The following is a 13216-nucleotide window of genomic DNA, read 5'->3' as shown; positions in this document are numbered from 1 at the left end:
AAAAAAAAAAAAAAAAAAAAATATATATATATATATATATATATATATAGTTTATTTAAAAGCAAATTAGAGAGAGAGAGAGAAGGGAGAGAAGATTCACCTCCCCTAGGTGGGAGAGGGGACCAAAGCCAGGAAGCACGGCCACACCAGAGTCTAGCAAGGCAATGGCCAATTTTCTTCTTTTTTAACCTATCTAGTTTCCTTGATAACTTACATAAAAAGTATTATTATTATTAGTCTGTTTGTTTCCTTTTTTTTTTTTTTGAGTCGGGAGTCTCACTCTGTCACCCAGGCTGGAGTACAGTGACATGCTCATGGCCACTCCAGAGTCGACCTGCGGGCTCCAGCGATCCTTCTGCCTCAGCCTTCCAAGTAGCCAGAACTACAGGCATGCACTACCACACCCGGATAATTTTTTGATTTATTATAGAGATGAGGTCTTGCCAAGTTGCCCAGGCTGGTCTTCAACACCTGGTCCCACCTCCCTCCCTCCCTCCTTTAACAGTGTCCAGTGTCTGTTGCTCCCACCTTTACGCTCAACTTACATAAATATTCTAAGTATTCAGTTAAATAAATGATATCCAACTTTGAGCATCAATTGTTGTATGAAGCTGCAGCACAGAAAGGTTCAGGGGAAAGCAGGGGTGAGTTGATGAAACCTCGTTGCTGAGTGAGGTTGGGGCTAGGGACGTGTCCTGGGGTGGCAGGCCGTGACTCACCTTGCAGCAGGGGAGTGTTGGGTTCTCGGAGCAGCTGCCAGAACTCACGTTCCCCAACCACTTTTCCCATCACGGAGGTCAGGTAGGGGCCTGACAGGGTAGCCTGTGTTTCATACCTGAGAAGGGAAAAACAAAGAGAGAGAGAAGAGTTGACTGTTGTCCCCAAGGGGAGGAGTGGAGCAATCACCAGCAGTCCTACCCTCGCCCTCAGTGCCAGCACGAGCCAAGCCCTCCTGAGCCACCTCGCTGTGGGTTCTGGTCTCACCTCCACCCTTCTCCTCTCCAGCCCCTGACGCTGCCTGTTCAGGCTTCATCCTCTCCTCATTGGCCATGACCACGGCCTCCAGGAGGGGCACCTATTATGTTATCAACTCAGCAGTTGCCCTCTCTGGGGACTTCATGTTGTAGGGGATGAGAACCTGAAGCTGCTGGTGTCACACAGAAGATGCCACTGCGTAATGACAGAGGGTGAATCCAGCATCCAAAGAGAGGCAGGGACCTGGGCGGCAGGGGCTGAGACACCTGCGTTGACACTGGGTCTCTGTGGCTCGGTGGCGTGCCCCTCTTTTGGGGACTGGGTTGCTCAGTCTTCTCTCTGATTCTCTACACACCCCACTCCCCACTGGGGAGAAGATTAGAGCTCAGTTTCTGGCCCTGGCAACAAGAGACGCCTATTCACACTCCCCTTCCCTGAGCTCCTTGCCACCTGCTTTGTGTTTCTCCAACCCATCTGGACACCACTGGGTAAACTCCAAGGGTCATGCCCTTCCTCCCCAACAGGAGGAAGCAGCATGGATCAGGGCTCCACCTGGGAGAGCAGCTTGAAGAAGTAAGTGGGATTTGCCCATGGAGAAAGGAGAAACAGGAAGGCAGAGTCGAGAGGCAGTGGCAAGAACAAAGGCACAGAGGTGCATGGAACTGGGGGAGTTTTGGAAACTGATCTTACAAGAATGGGGTCCGAGAGCATGAGTGGGAGTGGTCAGCAGATGAATGGAAAGGAGGTGACACCATCAGAGGCACCTGGGGAGTGATGGGAGCATGTGGTCCTCTCAAACTGAGGCACATGTTACTAGGGGAGAAGTCTGGGGTCTGGGTGACCTGAGGGAAGGAGTTCAACTTCTCTGGGCCAGATTCCCCCTGAAAACATGGGAATCACTGTTATCCTAGTTAGGCATGGGCAGGGAAGGGCACTGAGCAGCACTCCAGATACACTCATCCCCAGACTTGTCTACTCTCAGGGTGAGTAGCAAGTTTTTGTTTTGTTTTGTTTTGTTTTTTGAGTCAGGGTCTCACTCTGTTGCCTAGGCTGAAGTTCAGTGGCACAATCACGGCTCACCATAGCCTCAACCTTCCGTGCTCAGGTGATCCTTCTTCCTCAGCCTCCCAAGTAGCTGAGACTACAGGTGCACACCACCACACTCAGCTAATTTTACAAATTTTTTTTGTAGAGACGAGGTCTTACTATGTTGCCCAGGCTGGTCTCGAACTCCTGGGCCCAAGCAATTCCCCTGCCTTGGCCTTCCTAAGTGCTGGGATTATAGGCATGAGCCGCCATACCCAGAGAGAAGCAAGCTTAAGAACATTGTCCAGTCTCCTTGGGGTAATGAATAACAGAAATGGACCAAGATATCTGATAATAAAAGTTCCTATTCTGATGAAAGCAAACCTGTATTGAGCACTCACTGTGTGCTGGACCCTGCACATGTGAAAAGCATGTGCTACCATCTCTGTGTGCACTAACTTCTGGACTCCTCCCCCTGGCTCTGCAAGAAGGGTAGCACAACTGATATCCTCCTTGAGGTGTGAGTAAACAACTGGTTCTGGGTTCCTAGCTGGAAAGCGGTGGAGCTGGGATTCCAGTTAGCAGAAGCCTGTTCCCTTAAGGACAATGATGGCCTATGGCTTCCTGTTTCCATGACAGTAAGGACAAGAAAGGAGAGAAGAAGCTGGAAGCTGAAGCCAGGCCAGTGCCTTTCCTGAGGGAACCCTCCCTCTGTCCCCTGTCCCTTCCATGACCTTTTTTCAGGAATGTGGTTTCAGGTGGGGCTGGGAGGAGAGGGGTCTCACGTGAATCCTCCTAGCTCCTGGGCCATCTTCAGCACGTCTTCCAAGGAGGACCCGGCAAAGACAAAGATGGATCGTTCATATGGTGGCAAGAGGCTGAGGACCTTCAGCGTGACACGGATGACTGCTGGAACTTGGGCCTGTGACAGGATCTCTGTAGCTTGTCCCAACATGACTGTGCCAAAGAGAAAGGAAGGGGTGGCTGGTGTGAGGACAGGTAGCCTGAATGTTAGTCCTCCTGTCTTCCCTCAGAGTCACTATGACCAGCTGGACCTTTCACTTCCCCATGTTCTCCATCTCAGAGAATGTCACCACCACTTGTCCTGCAAAAACCTGGCTGCCATCTCAGCCGTCTCTGTCTCTTAGCCGCCACATCTCTCACCACCAAGATCAGGCCCCTCACTGGTTTCTCTGCCTCCAGTATCCTCCCTCCCACCTGTTTGCCACACGGCACCCCAGAGGGCTCTTCTAGAACATGTCTTTGTTCACATCACTCCCCCGTCACCTCGAATGGTCTCACCTTCGTTACCTTCATCTGCCTGTCACTTCTACTCCTTCTCCCAGACCTACTCTTTTGCAAGATCCTTTCCCCAAAGTCCCCAAACTCAGTACACCTCTGTACCTTTGTTCCTGCTTCCTCCTCCAGGCTCTGCCCCCTTCTCCTTTTTCCACTGGAAAATCCCACTCACCCCTTCAAGTCCCTCTCCCGGAGGAAGGCTGTTTCACGTTGCTTCTGGGGCTGGCTTATCATGTTGCGTTAGAGTTCACCAAAATGTGTCTCTCCCCACTCATTCAAACATTTCTGTACTGGGTCTCCCACAAGGGGCTCACCCAGAGCTCTCAGGTGTCTTCCTTCCCACACTAGGAGGTTCTCAAAGTTCAGACCATATTTTAGCTGCTGTGTTCTACAAACACCCACAAACTCATTTTAACTCAGCAAATCAGGACCAAGCAACCTCCTCTCACTGGGACATGATCGTAAACAGTAAAGGCTTGGCTACCTCGTGGCGCCAGGCAGTCTGGCGAGATGAGATCCATGTAGGTCTTGCGGTTCAGCACAGGCAACAGCTGGGAAATCGTGAGAGCATTCTGGATGGCCCCATCCTGTAGGCTGGCCGACAGAGCAGCCCTTGCTTTGAGGCATGCTGTGCCCATCTCCTCCCCAGGAATGGGGGAGACCATCAGCAACTGGGGAAAGAGTGGAAAGAGGGAGGAGGTGAGCCAGAGTGGGGAGAGGCCAGGTCTTTCAGTTCCTGACCAGTCCACCTCCCACTGGCCCCCAGGGTGGCCACGGATCCAAGGTCTTTTTCCCACCTGCAGTGCCAGCGGGGTGCTGTAGACATTCCCAAAGTGGCCCTCTAGGGTCTGAGCATTCAGGATCTTATCTCGCACCGTCCCTATGGCCATGGCGATCCGGTGTCTCTGATCGGGGTTGAAGTTGAAGCGCTCCAGACAGGTGAAAGCCAAGCCTGCCATGGCCGCCATGTCTGCAGGGAATGGGGCATGTGAAGAGCTAGAGAGCCAAGAGGGGCCAGGCAGGGCCTTGGGGGTCAGGCCCTTGTGGCAACGGGCAGCCATAGGAGGGCTTGAAGGAGAGGGGCTACGTGGTCAGATCAGCTAGGGGCACCGACTTTGCCTGGTTTGCCCAGGGCTCTTCCCATCTAGCCACTGAAAGTATCATTACTAAGAAACTACTCTGCCCTGGACAAACTGATTTGGTTGGTACCTCTTCTCCTTGGAGGCTAGAGGCTAGGGAGAGATACTGGAGAAAGGAGGCCCAAGAGGACTTGAATCTACACCACTTGTTTGCAAACCTCGCTGCACACCAGGGGAGTTTTCACCAGGGGAGTTTTCAACCAGCTGATGCCTGGATCCACCCCCAGGTAGTTTGATTTAATTGATACAAGAAGCTTTCTGAGCCCTGGGGATTTTTAAGACTTCCCCACATTCCCAGGTTTTTTGGGGTTTTTTTTGAGTTGGAGTCTCACTCCTTCATCCAGGCTGGAGTGCAGTGGCATGCATGCTCATGGCCACCCCAGCGTCGACCTTCTAGGCTCCAGCGATCCTTCTGCCTCAGCCTTCTGCGTAGCTGGGACTACAGATGCATGCTACCACGCCCAGCTATTTTTAAATTTTATTGTAGAGATGAGGTCTCACCAGGTTGCCCGGGCTGGTCTTGAACCCGCCGGCTCAGGCAATCCACTCGTCTCAGCCTCCCAAAGTGCTGGCATTATAGGCTGAGCCACCAAGCCCGACACTTTTGTTTTTGTTTTTTTTTTTTAGAGGCAGCATGTTTATTGGTGATACAATTATCATTATTATTTTGAGTTGGAGTCTCACTCTGTTGCCCAGACTGGAAAGCAGTGGCATGCTCCCGGCCACCGCAGCCTCACTTTTTTTGTTTTTTGTTTTTAAAGACATGGTCTCTGACCGAGTACAGTGGCTCACACCTGGAATCCCAGCATTTTAGGAGGCCAAGGCTGGAGGATCGCTTAAGGCCAGGTTTTCAAGACCAGCCTAGGCAACTTGGTGACCTTGCCTCTCCAAAAATTTTAAAAATTAGCTTATGTGGTGGCACACACCTCTAGTCTCAGCTCCTCTGGAGGCTAGGAGGTGGAGACTGGAGACTGTAGAGAACCATGATCATGTAACTGCACTCCAGCCTGGGCGACAGAGTGAGATCTTGATTCAAAAATTAAAATAAAATAGACACAGGGCCTCGCTCTGTTGCTCAGGTTGGAGGGCAGACGTGTGAACAAAGCTCACTACAGCCTCACCTTTTGGGCTCAAGCAATCCTCCTGCCTCAACCTCCTGAGTATATTGAAGCACAGGCAAGCACCACATGCCTAGCTAATTTTTAAAAAAATGTTTTGTAGAGATCTCAAACTCCTAGCCTCCAGCAATCCTCCTGCCTCTAGCCTCCCAAAGTGCTAGGATTTCAGGTGTGAGCTACTGCACCCAATCTCCCCCAGGTTATTTTAATATGTCCACAATAGTTTTCTACAAGCCTGTGAGGCAGAACAAGCTCCCTGCTGGCAGGGGCTCTGCTACCTTTTTCTCTGTAGGCACCTGGCCCCCAACCTACTCCATCCTACCCCCAACCTATGCAAGGCGCACACACATTCACTCGTGGAATGCCGGCCTAGAAGAAACCTTGAAATCACAATGCTGAAAAACAGAAATGGAGGCCCAAGGTCAGACAGTGAAGAAGACCCAGAATCCAAGTCTCAGGCTTTCCAGCTCCTATGATGCTAAGGTCAGAACTTTCCTCGGACCAGGCACAATGCTAAGCCCTTTACTTGTAAGGCATCCTTTACCAAGATGCTGATGGGAGGCTATTTTACAGAAGCAGAGCCAGAGAGGCCACCTGACTTGCCCAAAGCCTGTTCAGTGAGCGTGTGAGGAGCTGGGGCCAGGATTTCAATCCAGGTCTAAAGCTGGCTCACAGCAGCGGTACCACCCATGAGCCCTCACCATTTCACTCCTCAAGGACTTGAGAAGGAGTGGTCCCAAGGAAAGGTGAGTATGGGGCCCAGGCATGGAGGTCTTTGGCAGGGGCTGGGGGTTTTGGCAGGGTCTGGCCCACTCACCTACAGAGAGGTGGTTCCGGTGTAGGTGGTCGTGTAGGTGGTCATGTTCCACAGCATACAGGAGCTTGCCTACTACGTGGTCATGGACCCGCTTCTGGTGCACACACAGAGCCAGGATGCCCAGACCGTACTGGTAGTAGCTGGTGTGGGGGTGGCCATGGTGACTGTGCCCTTGGAGGAAGAAAATTCAGAGGTGAGGGTGGAGGGATTGCTTCTCTGCCCCTCCCTGCAACCAGCCCCACCAGCACATGGGACCTCACTGCCTGCACTTCCCAACGGCCTCTTTTGAGCCATGGGATCCTTCATTCCTTCATTGCCACAACCCATACTTGCTGAGACCCCACTATGTGAACCAGAGAGACCACCCGACTTGCTCTGACACTATGTATCAGGAGCTGTGCTTGGAGGAGACATTAGAGCAATGGCAGCCAGGCTCTCTGCAGATGAGGCCAAGGCCATTACAAACTCGCTCATGAGACCACAACTGTCCCTAAAATGTAGACCGAGGTCTGTGGAGACCTGTAACAGAGATCTTTGGGTAGCTGGGAGGTCAGGGCAGGAATCCCCAAGAAGGTGATGCTGGGAGAGAGGAGGGGAGAAAAATGTGAGGCAGAAGTGAACTAGAAACTGGAAAGCCAGTCCAGATGGAGGGAACATGTATGAGGATCCTGGCTTGCAAGCTGAGAGAGGACTGGTGTGGCCAAAGCCCCTGGAGGGCGGGTGAGCAAAGCCAGGAGAGGAGAAAAGGGCAAACGGGTTGGGCTTGAGGGCTGTGAACTGAGCAGGGTTCAAGCTGTGCTAACAAGCTCAGATTTATGCTAAAAAACTCGCCTCTAGCTGTTGTGTGCTGGATCATGTTAGGAGGAGGACACTAAAAGAGTCAGTCCAAGAAGTAAGTAGTAAGGAGGCTGTGCAGTTGTCCCGAAGATGACAATCTCGGTGGCTGAGCAACAGGACTTGTCAGCAGAGTGCATGTGGGAGTGCTGGCAAGGTTGGATCAAGGATGGCTACTAGAGCAAGTCCAGGCCTCAAGGAAGGGATAATGACATGGGCAGAATGGAAGGTGGGAAAGAGGCCTGGGGAGAAGACTCAACATTCTTTTTTTTTTTTTTGAGTTGGAGTCTCACTCTGTCGCCCAGACTGGAGTGCAGTGGCACGCTCCTGGCCACCGAAGCCTCGACCTACTGGGCTCCAGTGGACCTTCTGCCTCAGCCTTCCAGGTAGCCGGAACTACAGGTGCGCGCTACCACACCCAGTTAAAGACTCAATATTCAGAGTCTCACCAGAGAATGTCATCTGATGAGCCCTCCCAGTTGCTACCCACACCCAGCAGATGGTATCCCCTCACCGATGGTATTCTTCTCGTCCTCCAGGAACCGCTTGAGCTGTGAGACCAGCCTGTCCCCCTTGCGGCCCTTGACAGACTCACAGTTGGCCCTGAGAGCAAGCAGGTAGAGGGCCAGCTGGCCCATGGAAGGTGTGACCTGGCAGTCCCTGTTATCATCACTGGAGGCAGACCTAGGACAACACAAGTTAACACCATTAGGAGAAAGTGCCACCCTGGTAAGCCTGGCTTGGGCGCACCCTGTCAACATCACAAAGTGGAAAAATCCTAACAGTTGGAAACTTTGCTAGAACTGCTGAAAGTAGGTGTACTAGCTATGTTGGTGCAAGGGATAAGTCATAATATTTAAGAAAGATGAAAGATTAAGCTCAAGGATACACTGAGGGCTCTTGCATCTGAGTCACCTGGTCTGCTCTACCATTCTGGTCATGCTTCACCCAAATACGAGATCTTCCCTTTCTCTCCTCTCCCCATCCTGCATCCACTTCTTGAGAGGTAGTTCAAGCAGGAGGCACTCCATGCTGCTTATGAGTCTTCATCTTTCATTCAAACCCCAGAACAGACCTCTCCTTCATGTCCCTTGGAAAGGGAGCACAGAAAGATGCTGCTTTTGAGCTCAGTATGAAAGAGTGTGGTCATGGATTAGTGATATCTACCTCAGGCACAGGAGGAAACAGTAGCAGCACAAGAGCCCTGGGTTACTATCTCTCATCTAGTCCAACCAACCCCTTCATTCTACAGATGGAGACAGGTTCAGTGGAGACAAAATTTGCCTAAGGTCTGGGGCCAAAGCAGTGGCATGCCCAAGTCTTCTATGTCTTAGGATGTGGAGAAAGACATGGGAAAGAAGAGTGTGGAATACCCTAGGAGGCACTGCTGGTAATGGAGCTTGAGGCTGTACAGGTAGAGGTCCTCCTTGGTCCCGGCCTGCAGACTGGAGAGGCGCAGGCCCACATAGATGCTGGGGTTCAAGTGCTCCAGGGAGAGCTGGTCCATCCAAGGCAAGAGGCGCTGGCCCAGCTTCTCTACTAGCTGACTGTCCACCTCTGATATGTCTTGGGAATGAAAATGGTACAAGTGAGGTTGCAGAGCCAGGCCAACAGAAAGGAACTGCTCTGATGTTACCAGGGCCTTCCCCAGGGACTACACACATCCCTACCCCCTCTTCCCCCCAGCACACTCCACCTGCAGGAGGACAATGCAGCCATACTGAAAGGCAGTGGGAAGGAAAGGGGGGAAAGCAGGTATCCCAAAAGAGCAGTTGGAGCGAGTCAGGGAGAGATGTAGGCTGGAGGCAGAGGATGCTGTTGCCAAGCAACCACTCCGCCCATCAGGGGTGACAGCAAAACTGGATGCCCAGCTGTGGAGTATGCCCCAGGCACCGTGCCCAATCTCACTTGGTCTTCATGCAGTCCTGTGATATAGACACTATCATCATTGCTTTGCACAAAAGAGGAAACAGAAGTTCAAAGTCGTGTCATGTCTTACACGAGGCTGCAAAGCCAAGGACAGACCTGGCTGCCAAGCCCCTGCTCTTAGGTGCTCTGCTGAATGTGTGTTCTACCCAGTTACAAAAGTCAGCCCACATGCAGAACGTGCTACACAGCCAATTTTCAAGCACCGCAGACTGCCAACTAGTTAGCTGGGACTGCCTGGTGCACTTCCTCCATGCACATCTCAAAATAACACTTTTCCTGCCATCTCTGTTTAGGTGAAGACGACCTGAGATTGTGAGTCAAGTTCTGAGAAAACTGTCAAAGTCTGCAGCCATGTGTCTGTGCTGTGGGATTTCCTTGAAGCTGTACAGTCAGAATCCTGACACACGAAAGCAGAAGTCTCGGGGAGATTTCCCAGCTCCAGCTAGATGCTGCTTCCTCCCTAGGGGAAGGGAGCAGAGCTCAGCTCAGGGGAGCTTGCAGTAGGTTGCCTTGGAGGCACTTTGGACTGTCTGTCCCCATTTACTGCCTCCCAGTTGCTGCTGGGCTCCAACTGCCCAATGGTGGCCTCCACTGTGCCACATTCTAGGATGCTAGGCAGGTCGCCTCTCCCAGGGGACTAAACAAACAAACATGCAGAGTGCCTTGCCCGCCTCCTGGACCAGGGTTCCTGGAGCACAGCACCATCTCTCTGGCTTTGGGCCCCATCAACTCATGTTTGTCCCCAAAGTCACAGATACATGTTGCTATAAGGTGACCATTCACTGGCATGAAACTCAACATAATCCTTTGCTGTGTGGGCCCAGGTCAGAGCACATGGCTGGTTTCTCATCAAATGTTAATTCAGAGAAACTGGTTGGGACTTTTGACTAATGTTTCAGCCCCTCTGGGCATAAACAGGGGAACAGGAAACCCAGAGCTGCCCACCCTACCAAAGATGTATCGTTGGGGATGTTCATCATGGCACTGTTATTAAGAAAATCAGGCTGGGCAAAGTGACTCACTCCTGTAATTCAAGCACTTTGAGAGGCCAAGGTAGAAGGATCCCTTGAGGCCAGGAGTTTGAGATCAGCCTGAGAAGCATAGTGAGATCTTGTCTCTACCAAAAAAATAAAAAAATTAGCTAGGCCTGGTGGCGTGCACCTGTAGTTCCAGCTACTCGGGAGACTGAGATTGGAGGATCACTTGAGCTCAGGAGTTTAAGACTGCAGTGAGTTATGATTGCACCACTGCACTCCAACCTGGGCAAAAGAATGAGACCTTATCTCTAAAAATGTGTGTGTGTGTATACACATATAATCCAATTTATATAAAATTTTCCTTTTCCCTTTCAGTTAGAGCCTTTCTTTCTGTTTCCATTTCTCTCCCTCTCTCTTCCCCATCTCCTTTCCTTCTCCTCTTCTCCCTCCTTCTCTCTCTCCTCAATCTCTCTGAGACTCTCTGGGTCTGTCTGTCTCTCCCAGCCTCTCTCTGTTCCTCCTCACCTCTCTTTCCCTCTCCCTTTTCTTGAAACTAGTAAGGGAGCCTCTCACCCCTTACTAGCCCTCTCATTGAGCTTTGACCTCAAGCACAATGAGTCAGCATAGGGTTAGAAGTAATAAGACAGGGATCTGGCTGTAAATGGAGGCTGATGACCATAATTCAACCTCCTCAGAAAGAAGGAGCCAGGCAGATTCACTAGGGTAATAAAAAGAAGGCCAGTCAAGCCCATCAACTGAGGACTGATTGGGTTGACGTTCAGAAGCACAGAAGCCCACCCTGCATTCGCGTTAGTGCAGTAATTCCTGTCAATTTCAAACCATACAGAGCTTTACGCTGGAAAACCAAGTGTCGTAGGATCCTTCTGCACACTACACCAAGGAGGAAGACAGGGAAGCATTCCTGAACCATTTTACAAATGAGGGGATAAAGCTGGGTGCAATCAAGTGACTTCGCAGCAGTGAGCTGTACCCCAAGCCCCAGATCAAGGTTCTCCAGATCCTGAGGGAAGAGGGCTCTTGTGGGGTCAGGATAATGGGCTAACCGTTCAAGGCTGAGGATGGGATGGCCAGGTCTGCAGGATGGAAAGTTCTGGCTGGTCAAACCCAGGTTTCTCCTGGGGACTATCTAGACAAAAACCAAGGGCCCAGAGCTGAGGGGCCTGATGGCCAGAGCCCTCTGGTGCCCAGGGAAGGCCCTGGTTTGGAGTTCCAAGGACGAGTTCAACGAAGCTCTGGTGAAGCTGGAGCAGCTTCAGTGGTCACTTGGCCCCTCCAAACCTTGGTTCCTTCATCCAACACCCTGACATGACCATCCCTGCCTCTTGGGATTTCCCTGGGATCACAGGAGACCATGTGGGAAGGCATATCACGGAGCACAGTCCTGTGAGAGAGGAGAGGGCAGGCATTCCAGAGTTCTGAGCCCTGCCTTCTGCCTCCTCCTGGCCCCGACACATGAGTGGCCCTGGGCCTGCATGCTCCTTCCCTTGCTGGCTCCTTTTCCTCCTTTGGGTCTCAGCTCCTGTATGGACCCCTGGTCCTCAGAGATCCTTCCCCAGTCTCCCTCCCTGAATCAGTATCTCCCCCTGGACTTCCCCCACAGCTCTCTACCTCTGCCCTTCATTGGCTTCCTTTGCAGCACTTGCCATAACCCAGTTTGTCACTCGGTTTCTTTTGTCGGCCCCCTTCACTAGAACATAAACTCCAGGAGGACAGGGACTGAACCTGTCTCGCTCTTTGCTCTCTTCCCCAAGACTAACACTGGGCCTATACCGAAAAGACTCAGTAAGTATGCATTGAATGAATAAATGAACAAATGACTGAATTAATGGAGGGGATCTTGTCTGAGGAGTCAGACATATCAATCTTAATACTATGTGCCAAACACTGAGGTCCAGCTAAGCCCAAACAGCTGTGGGAGCCTACAGGGGTGGATAAGTTCCCCCATCCTACTCCTGAGTCTCAGTTTCCCCCAGAAGATTGGATAAGACGATCTTCCCTCCTATGGACCCAAGAGGAAAGAGGCATGGGGTAGAGGCAGGTTACTCACCACAGATCTCAGCCAGAGCTCCCAGGGCACCCAGGAGGAAGAGGAAGGCCCCAAGGTGCCCCATGGCAGGAGCAGGTGGGCGAGTAGTGGGCGGGAAGCGGGACAGACTCCTAGGGCCGGGCTTGCAGAGGCTCTTCCGACCACAGCCAGTCACTGCTCCAAGAGTGGCAGCTTCCTGTCACTGATTAATCCTCCATACCCCAAGTGCACTGCTAAGTCAGCAAAGAGAAAGGGGAAAAGGTCTGTTGTTGAGAGGAAAAGGCAGCCAAAGAACAAAGGAAGGAAGGGCAGAGCAACCTTCCTGGAGGTAAGGGACAAGGGGAGGAGGAGGGCAAGGAGGATCATGTGAGACACCTTGAGGCCAGTCACCTTTGGTCCCCGCCGCTTAAAGAGCCCTGGTCCGGTGCAGAGAGCCTGAAGTCCGATCTGCCCAAGTGTGTCCCACTGTGTCTGTGTGGCGTCCCCCTAGCTGTTCCGGCAGTGAACTGGCACAGCTGGGGTGCTCCTCATGGAAGAAGCCCCTGGAAGTGTCCACCCTGGCCCGAAACAAGGAGCGGAACAGGGAGCTGCAGCTGCGGGGATCACATGAGCAGGGCGGCAGAAGTCAGCTGTTCTCCAGCACCCGCCTGCTGGAGGGTGGGGAGCCGCTGGACCCAGACCAGTTGGGTCAGTTTTCTCAGCCAACCCGAAAGAGCCCGGGGACATCCTGGAGATGACAAAACAAAACAAGTTAAAGATTGGGATTTAATCAATCGAGACAAAAAGCACAGGAAGCTGGGCCGCTTGCCAGAACTAGGAAATTCACTGCAAAAAAATTGCTGCAAAAAGGAGAGGGAACAAAGGACTCCTCATCTGCCCAGCCCTACAGGAGAATCAATGTATAGAAATTAACTAGCAGTGGCTGTGTGAGCTTGGCCAGATCACTTAACCTCTCTGAGTTTGAAATAGTTCCTTCTGTGTGAGCACCTCTAATCATAAATAGAAGTTTTTTTTTTTCTTTGAGAGTCAGAGTTTCACTATGTTGTCCAGGCTGG

General features: G+C 51.8%; 1 protein-coding gene across 1 annotated transcript in view; it reads right to left on the bottom strand.

The window, feature by feature from the left end:
* TCN2 (transcobalamin 2) overlaps nt 1-12649 on the bottom strand; it is a 16010-nt gene extending 3361 nt beyond the window's left edge. The window contains exons 1-9 of the mRNA XM_008056183.1: nt 12552-12649; nt 12183-12391; nt 8582-8774; nt 7723-7892; nt 6375-6545; nt 4098-4270; nt 3785-3971; nt 2787-2958; nt 720-835 (exon numbers count right to left, since the gene is read on the bottom strand). Of these exons, the coding sequence (XP_008054374.1) occupies nt 720-835; nt 2787-2958; nt 3785-3971; nt 4098-4270; nt 6375-6545; nt 7723-7892; nt 8582-8774; nt 12183-12246 (1246 nt within the window). The 5' untranslated portion in view covers nt 12247-12391; nt 12552-12649. The remainder of the gene's footprint in view (nt 1-719; nt 836-2786; nt 2959-3784; nt 3972-4097; nt 4271-6374; nt 6546-7722; nt 7893-8581; nt 8775-12182; nt 12392-12551) is intronic.
* Between the last annotated feature and the right edge of the window lie 567 nt (nt 12650-13216).

This window comes from Carlito syrichta, unplaced genomic scaffold (genome assembly GCF_000164805.1).
Source record: "Carlito syrichta isolate Samal-C Ts95f unplaced genomic scaffold, Tarsius_syrichta-2.0.1 Scaffold302276, whole genome shotgun sequence".
In the NCBI taxonomy this organism is placed as follows: Eukaryota; Metazoa; Chordata; class Mammalia; order Primates; family Tarsiidae; genus Carlito; species Carlito syrichta.
The sequence above is the reverse complement of the archived record's forward strand: the minus strand, read 5'-3'. Positions and strand labels throughout refer to the sequence as shown.